Below are 25353 nucleotides of genomic sequence, written 5' to 3'. Positions count from 1 at the left end.
TTGTGTCCCTCTCTGGAGGAACAAGAAGGGAAAGATGTTGTCTGAATATATAGCAGCTATCCTGGGAATCTGGTCCTCAAGCCCCTAGTGCTGTAAGGGGGGGAGATGAAGTGAAGGAGCAGGTATGTAGCTGGCAGCAAGGGCTTGAACTTAAGGAAAAAAGCTTTTGGAGTGTTTTTTACTCTGAGAGCCTGTTCCAGGTGGTGCTGAGCAGGCCTGGGTGCAGCCCCTGGTGTGACAGGGAGGATGCGGAGTGGGACTGCAGAGCACTGGCTGGACCGGGCTGGGCTTGCAAGGAGACATCTCTCCTGGGAAAGCTGTTCTGGGGTTTGAGAGTCCTGGACCTGTCCTGAAAAAGGCATTAAGCCCATCTGAAAACCTGCTTGAAGCTGCATTGTATTCTCTGGATTTAGAGACTCGTGCTGAGCGAGCTTGGGGCTGCTGCTGTGCAATCTGTTGCACAGTGTGGATGTGCTGCTATGTCCACTGGGGCAGTGGAACAACCTCCTAGGGAGGGTAGTGGAGCTGCTTACGCTGTAAAACCATTAAAAAGGTCAGTAGGCAGAATGTGTATTTAAATGCTCGTTGTCAGATGTCTCCAAGTGTTCCATGACAGTTAATTGGAACTTTTCCAGTGAGGGAGTGATCTCCCTTTGGATTCCTTAAGTCTTCTCAGGTCTTTGAGCCATGCTGATTGCAGATTTCTTTTTTTCTGTGTAAAGATTAGTTTGTCAGTTTATTTTGTGGTAGCACAATATGTGCATGTTTCTCAGAACTCTCCTTTCACTATAACTGAGCTGTCCAAAATAGAAGCATTGTGTCTGGCTTCATGGAAGATCTCAGCTCTCTTTGAAGCACTGTTGGAAACTTTTCATTCCCTGGCTATTCACACTCAAAAAATAGACTATCTTAGCTGGATACCTTTTGCTTGAGCACAGAAGTGCTCTTGTAGCTTAGTGTTTGAACTGCTCAGTGGCCAGCATGGATCCATTTGTAATCCATGCTGTTTGATTTTATAGCTGTGGCTCTACCTGCCCCTCTCCAGCCCACTCCACAGATCTCTAGGCAGTAGTCCCAGCTGCTTATTTGACTCGTCCAGGTGTGCATATTTTTTAGAGGTGAAAGGGAGCTCATTTATTTTCTGTGTATGAAATGCCGTGTGCTCTGCCCGTTAAATTGGTGGCAGAGTATAATCAGTATAAACCCTGGACTCCAGCAGAGCAGTGTGCAGGATCTGTAGCATTTCTGCTTTTCCGAGTCCTGAGAGGACCCCAGGAGAACTGCAAAGGGAAGCAGGGGATGCCAAATCTCTTCAGGTACATTTTCAAGCCCCCCCCTCTGCTTCTCTCTGCATGCCTAGATTGCACTTTTTTCTTTTGAGAGGGAGAAAAAAGGCTTCTTCCTCTGAATTCTCATTGTTAGCATTAAATCTGTCGAGCCAAAAGGGTGCCAGGAAATGGTATCTAAATGCCAATAGCAAATCACAAATTCCCTGCCTGGAAATCTCACCTCCATATCCCAAACATTGGCACTGGCAGAGGCAAATCTTGCACTACCAGGGAAGCTCCCAGGAATGACTCACTGTGAATGAAAGTCTCCACACTTCTCCCCGAGCCTCTGAGCTTGAGGGGAGGCTGCTGCCCGCTCTGCCCTCAGGAGCTCTTGGTGCTCTTGGAAGGGCAGTCTTGCTCCTGCAATTTGTGCTGCTCCGTTGAAGGAGAAATAGCTTGGGATCACCTCCCATGGTGACTCTGGAGCATCACACTGCTGAGCTTGTTCCTCTGCATGTTGGGGATTTCATAAAAAGTAATTATTAAAAAGCCATCAGGCTGCAGCCCTTGGTCTGGATGTGCAGGTAGGAAGCCAGGGAGGGGCTGTGGTGGGTAGCAAGCAAATGGAGCCACCTTGGATGCCTGGTGTCGTGTCCTTGGCTGGCAGTGAGCTGGTTGAGCTGCTGATTAAGAAGACTATTTCCAGATTTCCTTGTTGTGTGTTTGGTTTTGGTTTGTTTTTTTCTCCGTTCAGGGTACTCAGTAGCCCTGGGTGTAAAGCTGTGTGTGAGCACTGTAACTGCCCAGTGCTGGGAGCCAGTGCTTCCAGGTTCTGTGTGCCAATGGCCAGGTCTGGCCAAGCAAGCCAGAAAATCCTTTGTACTAGTGACAGGAGACACCTCTCACCAGGGCAACTTTCCATCTGATTCCCACTAGTTTAATTTTTTTTTCCCCTCTGCAAAAGCAGGCGTGTAATATCTGCTGTGATTCTAGCTGGTGAAAAGCTTTCAGGCTGCTCAAATTTCAGCATTTCCTTTGGTTCTGATGACATAAATTACTTTTGTAATAGAAACATTTCAGAACAGATTTCTTTCAGCCCGCTCTGCTGTCAGGCATGCAGTGGCCTGGTGACCTGGCAGCTACCCTGGCACAGGTGGGACTCCAGCATTGATTTTGCAGGTCCCTGCCTTGGATGTGTCACCAGCAGATGCAGTGACTGGGTCACACCTATGGCTCTTGTGATATCCCTGATTGCAGGGCAGCTTCAGCCCTGCTTATTCCTGCTGAAATGTGCCTAGGAGCTGCTGCCAAGACAAATTGGGCTCCCTGCCCTCAGGAGAGATGTGAATGTATTTTCTGAGGACAGCACTGGGGGCCCTCTGGTCAATGTGCCTGTGTTTGAAGTGATGAGTGTGGCGTAGCATGCATGAGAGCAGGGAGAGTGCTGCGTGCTGCTTATGGTGCTCATCATCAAACTGCTGCTGGATTCCTCCCTGCTCCGTTCCTGGGAGCCATCTGCAGATGAAAATTGTAATGAATGTGGTTATTCCTCCTGGGGAGTAAGAGCTGGACTTCCAAAGGCTGGACTGTCTTTCTGCCCAGGTCTCCAGAGATTTCGGTGTCACATTTGGTTCCTCTGGAGGGCTGTCCCTGGGACTGACCAGTTCTCTGCAGGAGAGGCTCCCCTTTGGGCAGGACAGAGTGGGACAGTGCCAGGCAGTGCCCATGTGGCCTCTGGGGGAGAAATAGGGTAAGAGAGACACTGTGCAAACCCTGGATAAGTGGCACCAAGATGGTTTATGCTACAGTAATTCCTCCTTTTGTCTGACTTACTCCTGCACATACTGAAAAGCAAAAGTGTTTCCTGGAGGGCTGAAGGGCCTTTTCCCATTTTCCATTAGTGTTTTTGCTGTTACTTTTCTGCAGCTGCTTTTTCAGGCTGCCCTTTTCTGCCTTTTGGATTCTTTGAATTTAGTTGAACTGTACATCTGGTTTTTTCCCCATAAGAAAACCCAGCAAACTGATCGAGCAGCCTTCTGTAAAGCTGCTGTGTGGTGATGCAGGGACCCAGGGCTCGTGGGCACACTGTGATTGGGAGCAGAGAGCTGTACCCCTTTCCTGAGCACCAGCTCTGCTCTGCAGCCCATCAATCAACCTTCATCTCCGAGTCCGTGTGGCATAGAACCAAAGCATTTCCTAAGCTAGCCCACTCTGGATTTTGCTACTCTTCCTGTGTCTGCATCCCATTTTTTGGGGCTCTCAAATGCTTTTGAGTTGGGACAGAATTACAGAAAGAAAATAGTGTGTAAAACCTGCTTTGGCTGGAGTTATTTATTTCCTCTTTCAGAAACTGCTTTATTTTAAATGCCCTTTCAGTCAGAGCACTTAGTGGCAAGGTTCTGAAGAGCGCTTTTGTTCTGCAGGCCATAGTGTGAGTTCTCAGTGAAAAGCAAAAAACCTATCAGCTCTCCCTAGAGGCCTGTGGTTAGGAGGGACAAAGGCGTTTTTCTTGGAAAACGCAGCATTGTTCTGAGGAATTGGTGCAGTGTCTTTGAGAATAGGTGTGCAGTACTTACACTGAGTGCAGTTCTCTTCGTTAAGTACTTGACGTCTGTCTTTTGTTTTATAATTGTTTGGAAAGTGTGTGGGCTTTGTAGGGTCCATGCTGCTAGAGGCAGGAGGAATGATGCCTTGCTGAGGTCTGTTTGGCAAGGATGTTTTATTAAGGGGTGTTTTATATGAAAATATTAATGCTTTTTCTGACATAAAAACCACTTTTGACCAGTATCAAATGAAAAAACCAAACCTTTCCACCCCCTTTGCTTTTAAGAGCAGGAGACACTTCCATGATTGTGTTTTTCCCCACCCCACTTTGCTTTGCTCCTCAGTACACAGAAGGTTAAAGTTTGAAGAAAAAAGTGCTCAGGAAGGAAAAGGGAACAATTTCTGATTTGAAAGAAAGTGAACATTTCAAGTTAAGTTATTTAAAAAAAAATTCTAGCAAGGGCTGTGATGGATCATTTTCCCTAACCGCTCTATGAATTATTATTAAAATGTTAATTTATGGAGACATTAAGAACACCTCAGAGTATATTGGTCTCGTGAGAAGTTCCTGGAGTGCTGAGGATGTATCAGAGCTCTCCAGCTGCCTTCTGGCTGCTCTGATTGCCTGCTTTCTAGCTGCAGTGTGATTTCTGAGCTGGTAAGCTCTCCTGCTCAGTGATTTTATTCCTGGCTCTCTTTAGCGTTTCCTTTTACTTTTATTTGCACTGGGTGGATGCAGTTGGGTGAAGGCCTCTGCTGCAGCCTGGGTTTGCACTCCCTGGCCTCTGGCTCATTTGGTTGCAGCCACAGACACTGGCATTTTGGTGCAGTGCTACGGAATTGCACAAGAAGTTCATCAGACGGCACTGGAATTGCATTACAGCAGGAAAAATGGCAACATGCTCTGTCCTGTTACGAAACACAGAAGCAGGTTGCTGGGAAAGGCTGAGAAAACTCTTCCAGTTCCTGGCAAGACCAGAGTGGGTTGTAGTCCTGTGATGTCAGGTTCTTAAGGGCATTACAAAACCCACCCCTCTCTGCAACAGAATGCAATGCTCTTCTCCTGTGTCACCACAGGACTGCTGTGGGAAGACCTTTTTATTAGGGGGATATCACAGCTTTGGGGCTGTTTGGTTTTGGGGGGTTTTTTGAGTAATCATGTGGCACAGGAATGGAGCTGGACTGGCAAATGCTGGCATGGTCAGGGCATCCAGGAGGTTGTGATGCCTCCCCTTGACCAGCCCTTGACTCTGTGCGTGTCCCTTCCATGGCCCCTTGCATTTTGTATAGAGTGAGAGCAGCCAGGGCTGTGGTCAACTGTGTCCCTTTTCTGTAATGGAGAAATTGCTGTAATCTGACAGGCTCGGTGTCCATCTGTCTCCACTGGTAAGATCTCTGGAACGCCTGGAATGAACCAGAAGTAAATCACTCTGTGTGTAAGGCTTCTGATTTTATAGCTGGGTAGAGCAAGAAAAAAGGATTTTCCTACTAACAGACAGAGCATGGAAATCTTGGATACCTTGCTCATGGGAACAGAAACCTGGTGGCTCTGGGAGACAGTTGGAAGGAGCATGTTCCTGTGAGCATAGCTAATGGATGTAAATATTAGCTCGCTGCAGAGTTCATGTATCACCAAGTGAAATGTAGAAGTTTATTTTGGCCTCAGGCCACACAAATGGCCTTGCTCAATACAAGGGAAGCTCATCCAAAGTCAGTAGTTGTTCCTGCTTGCTTCAGGGCTGAATTCAGTCTGATTTGAGCAAAATGCAGGAGAGACTCACTGGAAAAAAAGGGTGAGTTAGGACACGCTGTGTGTTTTAGCTAATGACAAATGGAGAGGGAACCATGAGGGATCTTTATTATGGGAATGATTCCCCACCACTGTTTACAGTACCCCTCTCTTCAAGCATCTCAATTACCAAGAGTTCCTAAATTCCTTCCAGAGGTGCAGCATGTTGGATCTCTCTGTCCAATTTGATGGTGTAAAGATGTTTTATCTTTCTTCAGTGTTTCCAAGGAGTAGAGGAGTACTTAAATGTTGTTTCTTCCCTATGGAGTCTTAAGTAACATTGGGGGCTGGTTGTAGGTGGCAATAGAGACTGGTTTGATAAGCAGCTGGCATTTTAATTTGGAGGAGGGTGGTAAGGGATGATCAACCCTCTCAGCTGGACCCCAGGGAAAAAAAAAATCTTACTTTCTTCCCTGCTTCTTGACCATTTTTGAAAGCCTGATGGCTTCAGAGGCAGTGTGCAGCTCTTCCCATGGGCTGTGCAGGAAAGAACAGGCATGCTTCAGATTTCCTTTGTCTCTTTGAGATGAGCCCAGCAGAGGGAAGGCATCGCACAAAGGCTTTTCAGATGTAAGCACTGAAAAGGAGGGATTCAATATCCGCTGCTGGGTTTTGAGTAGTGTAGTTCACGTGTCACATTCTTGTTAATCTCTGCAATCTGTACAATCTTAGGTGTTCTCTGCCTATGCTCAAAGCCCTTCTGTGTACTGCATGTATTCTGGACAGGTTTTTGAGGGACATGTTTAAGGGAGCTCTGTGGCTTCTCCCCCCACACTTTTAACACACCCTGATGGAGCAGGTTTCTCTGTCATCTCATGAGCACATTCCTGACAGTATCACCATGCTCTCTCCCGCATCTGCCTGGCAGAGCTGAGATGCTTTGATGAAGTTCAGCCTTTTAACCATCTCTTCTCCCTTTGTGATCTGACAGCACCCAGGACTATCAAATGTGACCTTAACTCCTTTAATGAGAGCATCCAGTAGATGTCAGTTTTCATGACTACCAGCTTATAAATTGCTGAAAGACCTAGAAACAGAGGGAAATTTAATTCCAGTGAGTGAGCAGCTCTGAGAGCTGAATGCCAGATAGTGGAGCGGGCAGCCAGTGAAACTCTGGCAGTGTACATTTATCTCAAATTACAGGAAATTGTGTTCTGTAGTGGGAATGGAAAAGTTTGGGATTGTTTTTTGCTATCTCTGCTGCTTAGAAAGTGTAAGCTTTTGTTTAGATCATTTCTGAAAAGTGTACAAACCTGGCTCTTGTTTACTCCTGCAAGTTCCAAGGAGGGTTTGACTGGGAAGAGCTGGTGAGGCCTTGTCTTGCCTCCACTGCCTGCAGGAACAGGCTGAAGCAGTCTCTGGCAGCCAGCCCCTTTGCAGGTCACTGGCAGCAGACCCTGCCAATTTGGAGTGCTCTGGTGTGGCTGTCCTGTGAAATTGTCGAACACGTGCTCAGTGTAGATGTGCCACAGCCACCGCGAGTGCTTTCTGCACTTGTTCTTAGAGATGAGCAGGAGGAGGTCTTGGCAAAGGACCTTCTTTTGGGAGTCAAAGCTTGGGATTTCTAGCGTACAAGTGTCCATTTGACTCCTTGTGCTCCTGGATGTAGACTATTCGGGTGACTTAAGTCAGTGAGCTGGGCTGTCCTCTCCAGAGCCATCACCTCCCCAGCTTGGCAAGCTGCCTGCAGGCTGCCACATGGGTGCTGTTCTTAAGGAATCTTAATGAAATAAAACAGGGACATGCCAGAATTAAAGGATCACTGGGTGGGTGGAGGGATAAGCACATATACTCAGAGTTAAAACATGGCCTGCAGTGGTAAAACAGTGTCAAATAACCAGGTCTGTGTGCTTTGTCTCCCAGGATGAAGATGGTCAGTGTCCTGCTGGTTTCACTCTGGCTGTCCATGATCACCCTCAGCAGAGGCTCAGGTAAGGACATGGCATGTGATGGACCTGCCCACTTACTGTGCAGAGAAGAAAGCTATCTGCAGTGAGCTTTAAGCATTTGCAGTATTTCTGGATTAAATGGTTGTGTGTAAAATACTTTAGCAAAATGCACGAACACAATGTTAGTTCTGGTTGGGTGTTGTGCAGTGCTCTGTGTAGAGATGACCAGTGTGGTGTGAACAGGTGCATTAGCAAATAGCAACATCACCTCGACCTAAAAGTGCTTTGCAAACTCATTCTGTGCCCTTGGTCAGTATCGTTATTGCCCTTCTGTGAGGGATGAAACCAGGGCTCGGCCCATGGAGCTGCCTTGTACCTGAGTTGCAGGAAGAACCTGGCCTTGAACCTGAACTCTGCTATTCCTGGTTGGATCTGAAGGGGACTGAGATTCGGCTCTCCAATTCTGACTCATGTCTCAGCAATGCAAGGGGAGAGGGGAACTTCTAGAGTAAGAGGAGCTCTGATACCCGTCTCACTGAGTCACTTTCCTGACAGGAAATATGTTGTCATGCTCGCAGCTCCTCTGGCACTCGTTCAGCCCGGCTCTTGTGAAGAGGCAGATTGTGCATGTCTCGTCTCCGGACTTCCTATTTGGGGGTGGAAGGAGACAGCATGATTTGCAGGAGGCAAGTGGAAGGGGGGAGGGAAGAAAGAACAGGAGCTGGTTTTATGGGGGAAATGTTCAGAAATAAGGGCTGTGCAGGGGTTTGACAAGTCCCCCCATGAACACTTGTCCCTCTGCAATGCTGGCAAACAAGCAGTTACAATATACCCCGAGCAGATGAACAGCTCTTGTGTCATTCTCTCTTGGACCACACTGAATTGTGGCCAGATTCACAACGTGCACTCTGGCAAGGTTCATTTCAGTGCAGTGGCTGAAGCCTGGGAGGTTCTTCTCCTTGGGCTGCCCAAGGGCTGCAGGTACTTACAGTAGGCTGTGATCTTCAGCAGGGGATGTCCCATCCTGGCTAACAGGGGCTGGGTGGAAGTGGTGAGCAAAGGGGAAGCAGCAAAGGAGAAAGAAAATACGGCCTAGGTCTCCTCCACTAAGCCCTAGGTAGTAGGAGTGCCTGGGGAAGGCATGGATCTCTGCTGCTCGCTGGGAAAATCCCTGCTTTGCTTGTGCTTCTGGACGAGCTGTTCTGCTCTCCACCAACGCAACATCCTCCTCCTGCTGAGGCAGCATTACAACACCCCACGTGCAGTCATCTTGGGCTTTAGCAGAAATGGGAGGTAGGTGCAATTGAATCAGGATTGCCCAGGAAATGTTACAGCAGCTCTAAAAGCTGACGCAGTCGGCTGGGAGGATGCTGATTTCACTCAGCTGAAATGAGCACCCTGGCATTTGGGTCACACAGGCTCATGCCAATTGATCTGGCAGAACCAGAACCCTCCATGCATTTCTGCAGGGTATTTGGTACTTTTAAAATATTTCTCCTTTAGCAGAGATTTGCTGTACAGGGTGGTCAGAACCCTTGTAAAGTGCTGCAAGAATGTAAGTCAGGGGGTGATACCTGAGACCCGTGATCAGTTAAAATACACTTCTCGTGCAAATCCACTGCAGGTCTGTGAGTGTCAGACACACTCTTCAGTTCAAAGCTTCCTTTTTGTGCCATGGACTTCATAAACCGGTTTTGGCTGTCAGAATGTCCTTTGTTATTCATGATGGGCTTGGATGGCTGTACTTGGATGGAGGGGCAGCCGTCTGTGCAGCCCTCTGTTTCACTGTGGGGGTTTCCTGGGACTGGCACCAAAAGGAGACTGGAGCTGGTTTCACCCTTGCAAAGTCATAAATACAGAGCAGTTTGGGAGACTAGCCCTGTTCTGGGAATGTTACAGCATTTGCACTTGCTTTTCCTTCTCGAAGCAGGGAGTGTAGGTAGGGGGATCAGAGCTGAGCTTATCTGTAGTGAATACAGAAGAGCTGTGCACAGTCTACAGCTGTCCTGGTGGTCACCTAACACCAAGCACGGCCACGGAGATGGGTAGCTCTCACTGGGGAACCTGGCTCCTGGGATATTTAACATGTGTAACATGGTAGGGATTTGTCATTTCAGCTGAGTCCTTTTCGTGCTTTGACTATTAAGTCATGTATTGCTGTATTGTTGGGACCAGCTCTCTCTCCAGCCAAGTTCTGTTGTAGTTTGCTGCCACTTTTCCTGCCTCTGTCATCCTTCCCAGTGGAGCAGTCTGGTCAGCAGCACTGACCAGGGACTGCCTAAGCCAGGGGTACTGGCTCTGCTGAGTCCCAAGCTCTGTGAGGAGTCCCAAGAGGAAGTGAGGAATCAACACTTGCTAAATTTTGGCTCTAAAATGTCAGCACTGCTCTGGCTGCACGTGGTCTTTCCATCCAGTTCAGCCACTATGGCTGTCAGTATCTCTGGCAGTGTGCCAGAAAGCTTTAGCATTGTGCTTCACCCTGCTTCCTACTGGAGAGACAAACTCATAAACTTTATTTCCCCTCCAGATTTTGCCTACAACACTGTGGCTCTAAACATCTGTTCTCTGGGCTCTGCTGTTTCTGCTGCGTATGGAGACGGGTGCTGAAACAAAATCAATTGCTGAAAGGGAGGTGCAAGCTGTAAGAGGGAAGAAATGTGATCTGAGTAGTGTAGAGTAAAAGATGTAGAGCCTGAGAGTGAACTGGTGCCTGAGTCCTCTATTCGCTCATGCTGAACGTGTGGGCAAATCATTCCTAGTCTTGAGAATACACATGATCTGCAGTGTATGGGCTTGAATTCCTTACTCGTGACCTTTGGGTCGGTGTTTGCAGTGGTATTCAAGGTCTTCTGCTTTCCTTGCCTAGCTAAGCCATCCTTAAGATGGAACTCATGTTGTAGGATGCTTAATGAACTCAGATGTTCTGATAGCCAGAGAAGGATAACAAAAACTGCTGGACCCGGGTCTGGTCTTACAATGGTTTCTTTGGCACTGCTGAAGTCATATGAATATACACTGGCTTAAAAGAGATAAAAAACCAGTCGGACAAAGAACATAACAGCCAGTATGAATACAGAATAATGTTATCTTCTTACTTCTGAACAAAGCCGGCCGGTGTTAGACACTACATTTATAAGATGTAGCTGTAATTGTGCTTCTTGTTCCATTTTTTTCTCTCTGCTAACCAGGCTGCTCTCTCACCCTCCAAGAGTTCTCAGCTTTTCTAGGGTGAGGGCTGGGGAGATGACCGTGGTTGGGAATATTGTCTTAGGAAATTGCAAAAGCAGAAGAATACTGGTGCCAGGAGAGGAGGAGCAGCCTCATGCTGATTATCCAACGGACCCACATAGTGTGAGCAGGTACCTGCTGTGCATAAATAGCCCTTTGGTGGGGGGAATCGTCATGTTTGCATAGGAAATGCCTCTGTAGCTCCCTTGGGGGCTATCAGACAGACTGTGTGGTAGGATGAGCCCAGGACTGGGCCATAATGATACTCCAGCATGGCAGGTAGTGGCTGGAAGGCAGCCAGGAGCTTCTCTCCTGGGAGCTTTATTTCAGGTTTTGCTGTTACTTGCTGGATTGTGAACATGTCTATTTACACTGTCCCATATCAGAGGCTTTCAGCTACTTTGGTTTTGTTTGCTCTGGAGTTGGCTCCAAAGTGCTAGATGTCACCAATGCTTCTGGATTCAGGTGGTGGCTGGAGCAGTGGAGTTCTGACTGCAGTGAGAAAGAAACAGAGGTCTGGCTCCAGAGGTCAGAGCCACTGCCTGCACTGTCTCTCCCGAGTGTTGAACTGCACTGTGTGTCTCTCATGCTTAGCAGAGAGGCAGAACAGTTACTTTTGGCCAGGGGAAATTTGCAGATTAATAAATTACTGTCTGTAAAACACTTTGAAGATGGAGAGCCCTGTGCAGCTCCTCAGGATTATTACTATATGGCTCTTATTCTACTGATGGGGTTCCAGTGGCTTTATTTTCCTTACGATTTGTGACAGCCCCAGAAGATGAGAAGCTTATTTTAGTGTGTAAAGTCAAAAGAAAAATAGATTAAACTGTATTATTGTTTTCTCAAGACACTAAATCCCTCCCCCACCATCATCTCCTGGGATTTCCTGACTTCCTCCTACTCTTCCAATCTCAGCTTCTTGCTGTCCTAATTTAGGACATGATTTTATAACCATCCATACCCATCTGTGAGCTACTGTGGCTGTAGAAGTTTATGGTGCTTGGGGGCACGAAGTCATTTGACACTGAGGGTGTTAAAAGGTTTGCAGCCCTGGAGTGGATGGAGATAAAACCCGTGGTGCAGAGCTGACCTGGGTGCAGACGTGTCTCCGCAGCCGCCAGCCTCCCTCCACACCAGCCAGAGCTGTGCCCGCTGAGGAGATAAAACCTCTTGTCTGCTTCTTGTCAGCTGGGGAAATGGGTTGTGAGGGGTGAGCTCTGTGCCGGCGTCATCGCGGTGTGACCTATCTGCATTGAAGTGTGTGCAGGAAAGCAGCCCTTTTTGGGTGTGTTGCTGATATGGTATTGAACAGTCGCTTTGCTCCTCTGTGTGTGTCAGATAGGGCATCAGGGAGCTGTCGTGTCCCGCTTCCAGAGCCACAGAGTCGTGCTCTCACTGTGAGACGTTCTGTGGCACCCAGGTGACTCTGCTGGACTCTTGCACCCTTACAGTGCATTTTACCGCCTGCGGAGTTTTTTCAGTTGCCGTCCTCGTCTGAGGGCAACTGCTACAGCATCAAACTTTGTAATGCAGATGTCCCTGTGGGATGGACAGGGAAGAACTGCTGACTGTGTTTTAAAGCAGGCAACAGAGCACCTGGCTAAGTGCAGTAGCTGGTCTGCAGGTATTAGCTAAGCAAGCCTGTTGGCAGAGCCAGGAGTTCAGCCTGGACCTTGTCAAGTCCCAGCGTGGTGTCCCAGGCGCACAGAAGAGCCCCTGCCAGCTTGAGCACAGCTCAGCATAATGCTAGTCAGGTAAGCCCCCTTTTCATGCTGCCTCTGCTACAGATGACTTTTGCAATGGGGTGTTCAATTTCCTGTATCTCTCCTCTTCCTATGCTGCTCTGCTTTGCTTCACACAACAATTTTCTCAATGAAGCGGGATGGAAAGTAGCTGTTTGCTCTTCTTATCCTTCAGGGAAGCAGTTCATGCCCCTACCTTTATAGTTTGAATCTCAAATTTAAAGAAAGCCTCCAGGAAAATATGTCAAGCTTGCTAGAGAAATCTGAATATAAATCTTCTTTTCTTTTTTTTTTTTTTTTGGCCCAGTTGCTGGAGGTAACCAAAATACTCTGTGCCACATGCAGTAAACAGCTTTATGCACAGATAGAGAGTGAAGTCACAAAGCTCACTGTGGAGGAGTTCTGAGAGACACAAATAACAACTACCCCATGTTACAGGCTGTGCTTGATGAGATAAGGCGATTCAGAGTCAGAAGCTCTGGGCTCCATTATGAAATCATAGATTTTTGGATGCCTTGCTTTGGCTGCTTCCCCCAAAGTCAACAGTTTATGCAGTCAGCTTGTTTTTCATGACTTTGGCAGAGACAGGTTGTCACACCTGTTTAAATTAGATATTTGGGGTCTAAAGTTAGTCAACCACAATGCACAAGTGCTTTTTGAAACTGAGCCATTCTGCAACAGGAAGTCATTTTCCTTTTCCTTTTCTCAGCTGTCCTACCTATTTAAATGATAAAAGCACTTGGGAAGAGAGAGAGACTCCATCCTAGTGTGCAGCATCCAGATGAGCTGCTTCTGGGGGGGCATCACAGCTCAGTGGCAACACAGGATGAATATGATGAGACTTGGGAGAAGTGTAAAACCATGTCACCAGTGTCATCACAGCAGAACTACATGGATGAGGCTGGGCTGTGTAGGAAGTTTGTGCCAGGACCACTTCCACCTCCTTGCTCTGCTGGAGAGGCTGTGGGAGGAAGGCAGGTTATGAGAGGCCTCTTTGGATGAGTTTCCACTGGAAGTCAGATTATAATTTTCTGCAGAGTTGGCACAGCTTCTAGGCTGAGCCTCCTAGGCAGCATTGAGCTACAACCAGTTTTGAGGAGTTCTGTGACCACCGTCACTGCTGCAGAAGTAGTGAGAGCAAATGGTGAGAGCCAGCTGATCTTGGCTGGGTCTAACCCAACTCCTGCATCATTCCCACCCATCTCAGTGTGTTTGGGTCTGTGCCTCTTCTCCCAGTTAAGGACAGAGCTTTTCATTTGTTTTGTTCCATGCTTCTCTCCCTTTGCCCTGTTGTATGGTCAGATGGGATACTACTGAGCAGAGAACACAGCCAGGGAGCAGGGGGTGGTCTCCTGCAGGGTGGAAAAGGAAGGATGCAGACTCAGTGGGGAGAGTGGGTGCTCCTGGCACCAGCGTAAATGGGAGACGCACCCACGCGTGGTGCTGGCCACAGCTGGTGCCTCCTGTGCTCACAGCACGGCTCTTGCATTCGGCCCGGCTTCCTCTGCTTCCATCTAACTGACTGAGCGTGAAAGATGGTGGTGAGGAAAAGTTTTTTGAGGTAGTAATGATTAATTCTTGCTTAATTGCTTTGCATGATCAGCTTTTTTTGCCTTATTGATGCTGATTCGTGCACCATGATAACGGGCTGGCCTTGCTGTGCCCCCCGGGTAGAGGCTGACTCATACCAGCTTTGCTTTAAGGTAATGCAGCAGGGGCAGATGAAGAAAGTAGGAAGCTGTTGAGATATGGCTTGGCAGCCCCAAAAAGCCAACTGTGTCCTGGATCACAGCAAAAGACATGAGGCCAGGAGGTCAAGGGAGGTGATTCTGCCCCTCTACTCTGGTGAGACCCCACCTGCAGTGGTATGTTCAACTCTGGGGTCCCCAACATACAAGGGACATGAATCAGTAGGAGTGAGTCCAGAGGAGGGCATGAAGTTGATCAGAGAGACTTGGAGCACCTCTCCTATGAAGACAGGCTGAGAGAGCTGGGGCTGCTCAGCCTGGAAAAGAAAAGGCTCTGAGGAGACCTTAGAGCCCTTCCAGTACAGAAAGAGGCTACAAGAAAGCTGGAGAAGGACTTTCCACAAGGGCATGTCATGATGGGACAAGGGAGAATGACCTTAAGCTTAGGGAGGGTAGGTTTAGATTTGATACTAGGAAGAAAGTCTTTGCTGTAAGGGTGGTGAGGATACCCAGAAAAGCTGTGGATGCCCTATCCCTGGAAGTGTTCAAGGCCAGGTAAGATGGGTCTTTCAGCAACGTGGTCTAGAGGGAGATGTCTGTGCACCCACACCAGGGGTGTTGGAACTGGGTGATTTTTAAGGTTCCTTCCAACCCAAATCATCCTATGATAGTGCAGCCCCATCTGATGCCTCAGCTGAAGTGGTGTGAAGAGCAGGGATCATTCAGCTGGCAGCACTAATGGCTTCGTGTCCTGCTGCCACTGCACGGTCCCAGTCTGTATGCAAGGCAGGCCCCTGAAGGCACATGAAATCAAGGTGGGCATCCTTATCCTCACACTTCTGCCCTGCCTGCAGTTTCTCTTCCAGTTCTGAGTGTTTCCTTCTGCCATGCTGCCTCCCTCTAGCCTGTATGATCCTCACTCCTTTTCCTAAGCAGGGCTGTGTGAAGAGGACCATTTCTTGCCTTTTTCCTGCAGTGTCTGTCCTGGGTAGGTATTATGGGTCATAGACTGTCTCACTGTGTAGTTGCAGAGCATTCAGCACTAAGAGGGGGCAAGGCATCTGCAGTGTTCCTGATTGGTACTGAGAACAAGGTGGCTTCTTTCAAAATCATTTTGCAGAGGCATTTCTAGGAAGGTGCATTTGTGGGTTGGTGTATTTTTAGAGAATTTTACTGTGTCCCTCAGGTGTGTGTGTAGTGCTCCATTTGCTGCAGCACAGAAAAGACACAGAGTTGGATATAGCTCCATTTCCTCACTAGTTTCCATTTGTTAGCAAACCTTTGGAGTCACAGCATGAATGCTGATCCCACTTGATTTAATCAGGAGCTGCTCTTAACTCCAGCAGCTGGTTTGTGTGGGAAACATTTCAAGAGAGAAGAAACTCACTTCTGAGGCTTAGCCAATGAAAACAAGTGTGAGTTGCTGCAAATTGGCACAGCACCATAGAAGTTAGTGCCGTTTCTCACAATTAGAACTGGATCCTTGCATCTTCTCTCTGCAGTGCTCCTTCAAATATTGTTACTGGAATCAGGATATATCAATGTGTGTGTATATATATTATTTTTTTCCCAGTGGAACTGCTTTATGCCAGTGAAGGGTCAGTCATGCCATTTTTTTTCAGGCTTTCTCCAGTTTAGACTGACATATAAGTAAGTGGCATGCTGATGTTAGCAGCAAGTAGGGTCTGAGTATCCAATAGTGGAAGGAGCACAAAACGTTGTGGGGAACTGTTGGACACAAATAAAATTATAATGTGAGTATCCCCTCTACTTTATGCATGTGTGTGGGCATGTTGCCCCATGTGCTGGGGTCTGCTGCAGAAGTGCCACCACAGCAAGGTTGCTGTTGTCACAGGGAGAAGAGCACTGTCACAGCTGAGGAGGAAGAGGCTCACAAAGGTGTGTGTGAGGGGTGCCCTGCAGTTCTCGCACATTTTATCAGGCAGAGTCCGGCTATCTCGGGCATAAAACACCCCAAAATGTAGAAATAGCAGTATAACTGTCAGCATGGCACAGGGAGGAGGGAAGCTGTGCAAAGCACCACAGCTTCTGTCCTCGCTGTTTTATGTGTTAAGGACATCTTGCTGCAGCCTGTGGTGTTCCTGCCATCTCTCCTGAGTGATGGGTCATGGCATTGGCCCCTGAGCCCTCAGAGTTGTGCTGGGTGGCTTTGCCCTGGCAGCCAGGAGGAGTCCTTGTCTTGGGAGGGAGGCACAGCCTGGGATCTCTCACTGCACGGCTGCTCCTTTGCTCTGGGTGCAGCTGTTCATGACCAGCAGTTATGTGCTGTGTCTGGGGTTCAGCTCAGAGCCTGCAGCACCCCAGGGCAGGGCACATGTGGGGAGCCTTAGCACCACCCGTTTGCTGTGACAGTGTCCCTGAAGCCAGGCCAACTCTGAGACAAACTCTCCAGGTACAGCACTTACAGTAAAACTGCAACAGTCCCCTCTTCCCAAGCCAAGAAGGCAAGGCCTGGGCATTGTTTTAGAGAAATGTAGGAAGAAAAAGAATAAAATACTTGTATTTATTTTCAATAACTCATTCAGGTTGAACGGGTAAGTAGTTTTACAGTGCTGATTTATGGGCTGTTGCAAAATGCAAGAGCTGCTCATGATTGCAAATTTCATTGATCTTGACTCCAAGAATTTCAGTACAGTAATGTTTTATATAGTTTTCTCTCTCCCCACTCCTGCCATTTGAAGTAATAACGATGATTTGCCTTTATGCAGCCCAAGAGCTGACACAAGTCAGGTGGTGGGAAGAGAGCCTGGGCATCCTGATTTACAGACCCAGGTCTGCTCCTTTCAGAGGGGAAGCCTTTCTTTACAGAAAAAATGCCCTGTCTCCATGAGCAACAATCCATGCTTTATCATGCAGTTAGCAGGCAGTCTCTGCAGGCTCATTTGTCTTATTACCACTCTAAGGGCACTTGACCATGCCTAATCTATGGCCCCACCAGCATAAAGCAGCGTGCTGGTTCCAGTTGGCCCTGATCGTGGTTCTGATGGGTCGTTATGCCCCTTCCCATGGTGTAAGACTTCCAAAATGAGTCTTGGTCTTTCAAAATGAGCCTTGGCTCTGGCTGTGGTAGCAGCCATGGTGTGTGATGCTGTGCAGTTTTGAAAGATCTATATGTTTTTAGATGATGAGCACTCTCCAGCTATTTGGGTTTGGGGTTCCTGTGAACAAATGCTTGTGTTCTGAGTAGCTTCACTGCCTCTTCCTAGCCCAATTCGTTCTCTTCCTCCAGAAGTAGCACTCCGTCATATGGGTGTTTGGCATACTGCAGGAGGAGCAGTGCGGCTTGCATTTACATCTATGTGTAAACCCGCCAGAAAACATTTCTATTCTTACTGGCCCAGATTCCTCCTGCCCATGACTAACCATTGCTGAGCCACAGGAGTTAGCATCATTGCCTTTAAGTGCTGCAGGCCTGTCTTCTCAAAGGTTTATCTCTGCTTTTTTTTTTAATTAAGTAGGAATTTGGGGGCAAGCTACATCCCACTGTCTATTTAGGGAAGAATAAATGCCAGAAATCCTGCTTTGGGCGTGTGAAGTCAGTTCAGAAGAATTCAGAAGAATTTGTCTCAAAGAGCATATTGTATTTTACTTCTCCTCTCAGTCTGAGTTCTTCTAGTATCTGCAAATGTGAGAGGCTTTGCAGTGTTGTCTCTGGGGAGCCTGTGTGTGATGTGCTGAGACACTGCTCCCAAGGACTGCTGCAGGCAGCACACCCCTCTCCTGTTTGACTCATTTTGGGTTCTCAGACGTCAGGCTGCCCTGGCAAATGCCTCCCAGCAGCTACAAGAGAGGGACTGGGAAGTGTGCCATGCTGTGCTCTGCCTCGTCAGTGTGGGGAGACAGGAGGTGCAGTGACAGCAGCTCCTCCGTGTGTCTCAGCTGGCTCCAGCAGTGCAGGTTGCTCTCAGGTTTGCTGACACCCTGATACTGTGCTTTGCTTGCACTGAGTCCCTGCCTGCTTGGACATCCTGATGGGTAGGAGGAATGAAGTGGAGAGGAGTCCTCAGAAGAGAAATGGGTTTGGACTGTGCTTTTTGTCATGAAACTGTTTGCTAATGACAAGAATATTTTTTCTAAAAAGTAATTAGAAAAAGAAAGGCTCTGTACAGCTTTTTCTTATGCTGGCCAGTTTCTATGTCAGTCCAAGTCTGCTGTGAGCCACTCTGAGCCACTGGCTGTTGAACTGTGCTTGGGGTTTGCACCTGGGCACTGCCTGGGAATACAAGAGAACTTGCTGCTACCTCCCCCATACTGTCCCTTCTGCCCCTCAGCCTCCATTCCTAAACTTTGCTATCAAGAGTCTCTCTGTGTCACTTACTAGTGCTTGTACTCATTGTGTTATCCTGGTGTGCACAGGTGTCACATGAATCCATGACAGTCCTCACTTCTGGAACCCACAGTGTAGCTTCTTCTGCCAGGGAAAGTGACCCACAGCTCTAAGGGAAGGTTGATGTTTGAGGTTTTTTTTTTCTCTTCCTATTTCAGCACATCTATTTTCATCTTCCCTATCACTGTGTATGGATGCACACACACCTCTGGCATTATTGTCATCCAAATTTTATCTTCCCACATAAGACTTTTTTTGTGGTAAATTTTCTTGGAGCTCTCTAGGAAGTCTAGTTTTATGCAGGACTATCCTATTCTATTGTCCTGATGAGAGATGAATAGCTTGGCAGAAACGTAGGAGGTGTACAAATGAAAACAGAAGTTTCCAGGTTCTCTAGAAATGAACACAGTGTTCTTGCTCTGTTTTATAAAAGCCCAGTTTGCTTTCATTGAAAACACTATGGTTTTTGCCTCTGATTTTAATGGGGGCAGGACCAAGGGCTGTGGGGAGCATGGGCAGAACTGTTTTCCTCCCACAGACTTGCAAGCTAAGGCACCTTGTTCTTCCGGCTGCAGAGCGCTGCGATGACTGGGGTGTGGACACCATGAAGCAGATCCAGATTTATGATGGGGAACCTGCCAAGATCAAATGCCCACTTTTTGAGACCTTCTTGAAGTACAACTATAGCACAGCCCACTCTGCTGGCTTAACCCTGATCTGGTACAGGATCGCACAGGACCGGGATCTGGAGGAGCCCATTAATTATCGTTTACCAGACAATCACATCAGTAAGGATAAAGACACCCTTTGGTTCTGGCCTGCTCTTCTCAATGACACTGGGAATTATACCTGCATGCTCAGGTAGGTTGTGGTTGCAGCTTCTGTACGTCTTCAGTGCAATCAAAGGACTTTAATGGAGGTGGGGAAACAATGCTGTTAGCACCAGATCTTTCTGTAGGGAGACAACCATTTACATAAGCATTAATAGGAAAAGAATGTTACAATTATAAGACCACTCAGTGCTGAGCCAATTTACATGGCAATAATGCTTGGAGCCTTGCAGACATTAATGAGCGTGCCTCTCCTTGCTGCAAGTGTCCGTGAAAATATTATTGCTGAGCCCATGGCAAAATCCACAGGCGCTCACCATTAAGAAGTGATCTGCAAGTCTAGAGTAAAAATAGCTCCAGATGCAGAGGTAATGTTTTGACTGCACACTAATTTGGCAAAGATTCATGAGATTCAGACTTCGAGGAAATTAAAAGTGTCTAACTGTGGTGCAAAATGAACATAACATCTGCTATGCACAAGAACTCTTTTTGATCTTCCTCACGTTGTCTTTTGTCTGTGTCTTTGACCTTATGATCTGCTTTAGCAGCAGGGGAGTGGATGTTGCTTGTTAGTCATCTTTATAGGCTTTTCTGAGCTTGTGTGGCCACCTCTGGTGGGGTTTTCTTTCCCATTTATAAATGAGTTAACTAAGGCTTTACATACCTCATCAGCACTATGACGCTCATTATTGCAGATGTAATTTTTATTTCATTCCACTTCTGTAGGAGTAAACAAGTTTCAACTACTCAGCCCTGTTCTCATCCACCCTTAGGAACACAACCTACTGCAGCAAAGTTGCATTTCCTTTGGAGGTTGTTCCAAAAGATGAGCACTCTTGTGTGAGCCATTCCATAAAACCTGCTGAGGAGATGTTCTACTTGGAGCACGCCAATCAGAAGATCACATGTCCAGATATTGATGGGTTTTACCCTGCCAGCGTGACACCAACTGTCAAGTGGTACCTGGTAAGAAGGACGTACTTGGGCGGCGGGGGGATGCAGTGGTGTGGGTGAAAAAGCAGTGGTTGGCATGACAGTCAAGGAGCTGCATTTCAGAGTCTCCCCAGTGACAATGCTGTTAATGAAGCTTTACTAATTTCAAGAGGTTTGCTTCCATTGAGTTCAAGGGTAAAACTGCTCTTGGAAAGGAACTGAGAGCTAACACTGAAGCTTTTTTGACCAGCGCGCACAAGTGAAAAATACTCCTAGGAGGGATTTAGGTGGCTCAGTTCAGTTATGGGCAGCGTGCCTGACCTGCTGTGTGAGCCTCTCAATTCCCTGTAAAGGAAACTGTCATTCATATTCCCTCTTCTTTAAAAAAACCTACCGATTAATGAAAATTGCATCCTTTCCAAAATCCTCTGAGGTCAGCAAGTGAAGTTGTACATCAGGCTCTGCAAGGACAATGGGTGTCCTGTTTGACACAGTTAGCAAACCTCTTTTCTAAAGACTGAGACATCTCTACTCCACCCTTCATACTTTTCTGATGATCAGGCTGTCTCCAGCCATGCTCAGGCTCTTGCCTACAGAATTACTGCTCAATTATATTAAATTTGATCTCACCCCTTCTCTCTAGGTGGATGCCTTTAGTCAGTAGAGAATAAGAAGTCTCAGGGGATATAAAGTCAGAGAGATATGGGAATAAATTCTTTAATAACATCCTATAAAGTGCTTTTGTAATTCTAGTTAGAACATTTTGTATAAGTGAATTTAATAATAAAGGAAGTTGTCAACAAATGTATCTGCTGATTAAAAAAAAAACTTTAAGAGACCCAAAAGAAAAACCCCACCCCTAAAACCGTGCAGGAAAAACTTCCTCTTGTATCAAGAGGGGCTGTTTCACTCCAGTAGTTTAAATGCTTTACTTGTATTGTTCATTGAAATTCACATCTCGGCAATCAATTAGCAGAATGAAACAAAAAGCCCCTTGGAAGTAATTTTTCAGGCAGCAAGTCATCCCATGCCTAATAAAAATCATTAAAAATGGTATATGACCCCTGTCTTAAACTACCCCATTAGGATGTATCTGATTTGGAAATGTACCATTCAAAAATAATCTCTTAGAAAATGTGCACATCTTTGGGCTTTATGACAATCAAGATGGTATCTGCATAACCTCTTTCTGAAAAGGGATCTCCAGCTTGGTATTTTGGCAGAGTTTTTCTGCCTCACCTGACAGAAAGAGAGGAGTTATTAAGGTTTATGTACTACTGATTCTCATTTGCTATTTGCAAACTCTGGGGCCTCATCCTCAGCTGAATTCAGCCAGGAGAGCTTGATTAGTCCCAAAAGATGGACATCAACAGGGTACATGTCCTTTAGTCTTAGTATCCATTTGTGAATATGTCATCGTTTTCTTCTTGTCACTTTTTACTTTTATTCTTCACTCTGCTGAGGTGCTCACTTTGATTGCCAAGGTACTTCTGGATGAGAGATCTTTTTTTTGTAAAACTGTCTGTGTTTAAAGTGGGATAAAGCTGTTAGGGTGATCTGCTTCATCCCTTCATTTTCAAGGTGAACATAGCAGTCTATATTCCAGCATGCTCAAAGTTCATGGTATTTAGGGCTGACCTACATCATGATCCCAAGTGTCATATTAACAGTTTAAAATCAGATCTTTGTAGTAGCATTTAAACCGGTATCTGTACTTTTGAATCCCAAACTCAAGTGTTTTTCTGCCTGACTCCAGAACTGCAACTCGGTGGATAACTTCTATGAGAGATATCCCCAAGGGCCCAAGCTTGTCATTGGCATTGTCCGCAGTGCATATAAAGGGAATTACACTTGTATTGTGACATTCAAGGACCATGGAAGAACCTATAATCTCACCAGAACCATAAAGATGAAGGTGGTGGGTAAGAATGACTTTAAAATGAGTAAAATGCATGTGGATAACTGCAGAAGTGGTAAAAACAGCTGGAAGAGTTTGTTGCAGGATCCATTTGTGGTTGTATTCAATCTGCATTACCCAACTGACCTGGTGTATTTTTTCTTGCTGGGGTCAGACTTGTGTGACTGCCCAGAACATACTGCAGTAGAGGTCTCTCCCACCACCATGTCAAATACCCCCAACACAGAGAGTGGCCAGGCTCAGGCTGTTGAGGTTCAGCCCATGAGATGGCCAGGGGTACCCTCTGCTGGCATGTGAATGCATAACCCTGGCACTCCTGCTCGTGGTCTCCCCTGCCCTTTGCTTGTCCTTGTTTGTGGGATTGTCACTTTATAGCCAACTTGTCTCGATCTTCTTGGAACCTCAAAGCCATTTTTGCTGGGGTTGAGACTGTTAATCAGCCAGGCAGAGCTCCAGGTACCCACTGCTTGGATGTGTCTGTCCCACACCTGCCAGGGAATTGTAGAGTTGAAAAACCTAGTGAGCTGTAGGATACATCCTGAGTTCCATGGGAACATCTGATTTAAGAGATGAAATAAATATATGTGACAGGAAATGATGTTTGTATTTTGTTTTTTAGAAGCAGCAGTAAAAAGAAACTGGTGCAGGTTATGCCTTGAGGGAGATGAGAGGGGTATGGAGCTCTTCTGATGTGAGAGGCCCAAACTAGCTTACCTAAACTTTGGAGGATCCTCCAAATCTGGATCTGGCCCTCAGTTTGGGGACTAGGATTTGATTTGTGTGTGCATGGAACTCTGCAGCAGGAAAGCATCACGAGTTAGATTGGGGAATGTGCGGTGTGGTGTGAGGGCATTGGGAGTGAGGCTGCAAGGATTCCAGGTTTTCATGAAGTGTGGGTCCCCATGGGGGGCTCTCTGTTGTCTCCTGCAGGATCTCCAAACAAGGCCTTGCCACCACAGTTCACCTCTCCAAATGAGAAAGTTTTGTACGAACTGGAAGCAGGTAAAGTCCAACACTCGCAGCCTGGCAGTGGGACAGGGAGACCCAGCCAGGCACAAAGCTCTCCCCTGCCCCTGCATCCCCGCTGCTTTCCCTCGCAGAGCACACGAGCTGCCATGAGTTGCCTGGTAGACAGTGTGGGATGCCAGTTCTTGATGCCAGAATAGGAGAGCACAGCTTTAAAAGTTGATTTTTTGCAAGCACAAATAAAGACAGATATTCAGGCACGGAGATACAGAACTGCAGCTGCAGAAGCAGATGAAATGGGGACACCCAGCTGCTTAGGAGAATTCCTGTAGGACCTTGTCTCAGCCCTGGCCCTGGCTGTGGTGTGCTCCCATCCTCCCTCATTCACCCCTAGAGTGGCTTCAGCCTTCTAGCCAGTTCTTGCTCATCTCTCCCTTTTTTTGGCTGATGACTTCCTAATTAATGACAGCTCTCCTTCTGCTGACCTCGCAGCACTGGGTAGTGGGGTACCACACCCTTTCCCTCACCCCTTCCCCCACACCATCAGTTTTGCCTAATAGCTTTTTGGAGCAATTCCCTATATCAAATGGATTGTGTCCCATTACATTGCTGTAATAAATGTGGTGGCAATGATGATGATTAGCACCAGAGTCTTCACTTTAAAGAACAGCTCTTTTGGCTCACAAGGTGAGATTTCATGCATAGTCCTCTGGAAGATAAAATCACTTACAGGCTGATCACAAAGATATTCACACTCCCAAGTCTGATCTTAAGCAGAAGTCAAATTCCAGAAGTATTTCCAAACCAAAATGCTTTTATGGAGCTTTATGGCATCTGTCCCCTGTGTAGTGGGTTTGATTAACACTGCCTAGCTTTCCAAGGATGTGGTTGGCATGGAGCATGTCCCTTTGGGTGGGTCACTTGGTGCAGTCAAGGAATTTGTAACACATTTGAGAAGGCAGGATATTTTTTTCAGTTTATCTGTCTGTCACAAATCATCATGTCCAGGGATGCTAAGCTGTTATTACAGTTTATGTCAGAAAGTGGATGTTGGCCTCATTCCTTCCTGCAGGGAGGCAGAGCTCAGGCTGGTTAGGTTTTGGACAGCACAAAAGTAAGCCTGGTGCTGTTCCTGCTCTGCAGTACCTTTTTTCCTAGGAGATGATGGTCCTTTCTTTGCAGGTGATGACCTTATCCTGCCCTGTGAGGTTTTCTTCACATTCCTGAAGGACTCCCGGACTGAGGTGTGGTGGACCATAGATGGGAAAAACACAGATGACATCACAGACCCCAAGATAAAAGTCACACAAAGGTAACACATAATGTGAACCTTCATTTGTATCTCTGGCTCCTGTGTGGGTACAGGCATGTGACAATCCTAATAGAGTGTGGAGTCTCCCTGTTAATCAGAAGCCCCTGTGTTTGCACCATGCTGTGATGAGCACCAGGAGCTCCAAGGAGGGGGCCTCCTGTGTCTTATCTTATGGATTAGTTTGAGAGAGCTTCGTTAACCAGTTCGCATCATCATTTGTTCAGGTCCTGGTAGTGATGCCAATAGGTGGTGCTGTTGTGGGACTCACAAAACAGGGGCAGACAATTCTATTTAGAGGAGTGTTCCCAAATAGCATAAGGGATAAAAGTGTTTCAGAAAAACAGAAGCTGAAAACAAAAATGTAATATTAAACATAGTATTGATTAGGAAGAATAGAGGTTCAATCACATAAAGAACTCAAATGAGGATCAAAGTCCCATTTGCTGGATGCTGAATTACAAGTGGAAGGCAGTCACTGCCCCAGTTGATTTGCAAACCAATGTAGGAAAAGGAAAGGCAAAAGGAAATACTGTATCCCCATTTTGCAGATGGTCAATTCAGGCAGAGAGAGACAAAGTGACTCATCCAGGACTGCATAGAGAATGTGACGTGAGCTCTGAATCTTGAGTTCATGAGATCTTCTTGTTTATAGGCAAGAACTTCCATTTCCTCTAAAAGGCAATGTGGCACAGCTGCAATGAGAAAATTATGAGTGGTAAAATAAATATTAAGGAAAATCAGATAAAGGAATAGCTGCAGCTGTATTAAAGGCTGAAGTGTATATTGATTTATAAATATCAGTTTATGTGTTTTGGTCTTTTTAAAGAAAGAGGTTATATCGGGGAAAGGAATATCTGTCGCTAAAAACTTGCTGCACTTTCACATGTGTAATGCT

At 46.8% G+C, this 25353-nt stretch overlaps 1 protein-coding gene across 6 annotated transcripts in view; it reads left to right on the top strand.

Moving 5' to 3' along the window:
• Positions 1 to 25353, top strand: part of IL1RAP (interleukin 1 receptor accessory protein) — a 50061-nt gene that overhangs the window by 9664 nt on the left and 15044 nt on the right. For 5 of the 6 annotated variants that reach the window (XM_069024363.1, XM_069024362.1, XM_069024364.1 and 2 more), the window contains exons 2-7: positions 7468 to 7535; positions 19075 to 19360; positions 20103 to 20295; positions 22019 to 22184; positions 23111 to 23182; positions 24329 to 24458. In XM_069024363.1, the coding sequence (XP_068880464.1) occupies positions 7469 to 7535; positions 19075 to 19360; positions 20103 to 20295; positions 22019 to 22184; positions 23111 to 23182; positions 24329 to 24458 (914 nt within the window). In that variant the 5' untranslated portion in view covers position 7468. Of the gene's footprint in view, positions 1 to 7467; positions 7536 to 17216; positions 17239 to 19074; positions 19361 to 20102; positions 20296 to 22018; positions 22185 to 23110; positions 23183 to 24328; positions 24459 to 25353 lie in introns of those variants that run through there. The other variant, XM_069024361.1, reaches the window with a different exon arrangement.

Source organism: Aphelocoma coerulescens, chromosome 9, assembly GCF_041296385.1.
Source record: "Aphelocoma coerulescens isolate FSJ_1873_10779 chromosome 9, UR_Acoe_1.0, whole genome shotgun sequence".
Taxonomy (NCBI): domain Eukaryota; kingdom Metazoa; phylum Chordata; class Aves; order Passeriformes; family Corvidae; genus Aphelocoma; species Aphelocoma coerulescens.
Note: the sequence above shows the minus strand (reverse complement) of the source record. Positions and strands in the feature narration are given on the sequence as shown.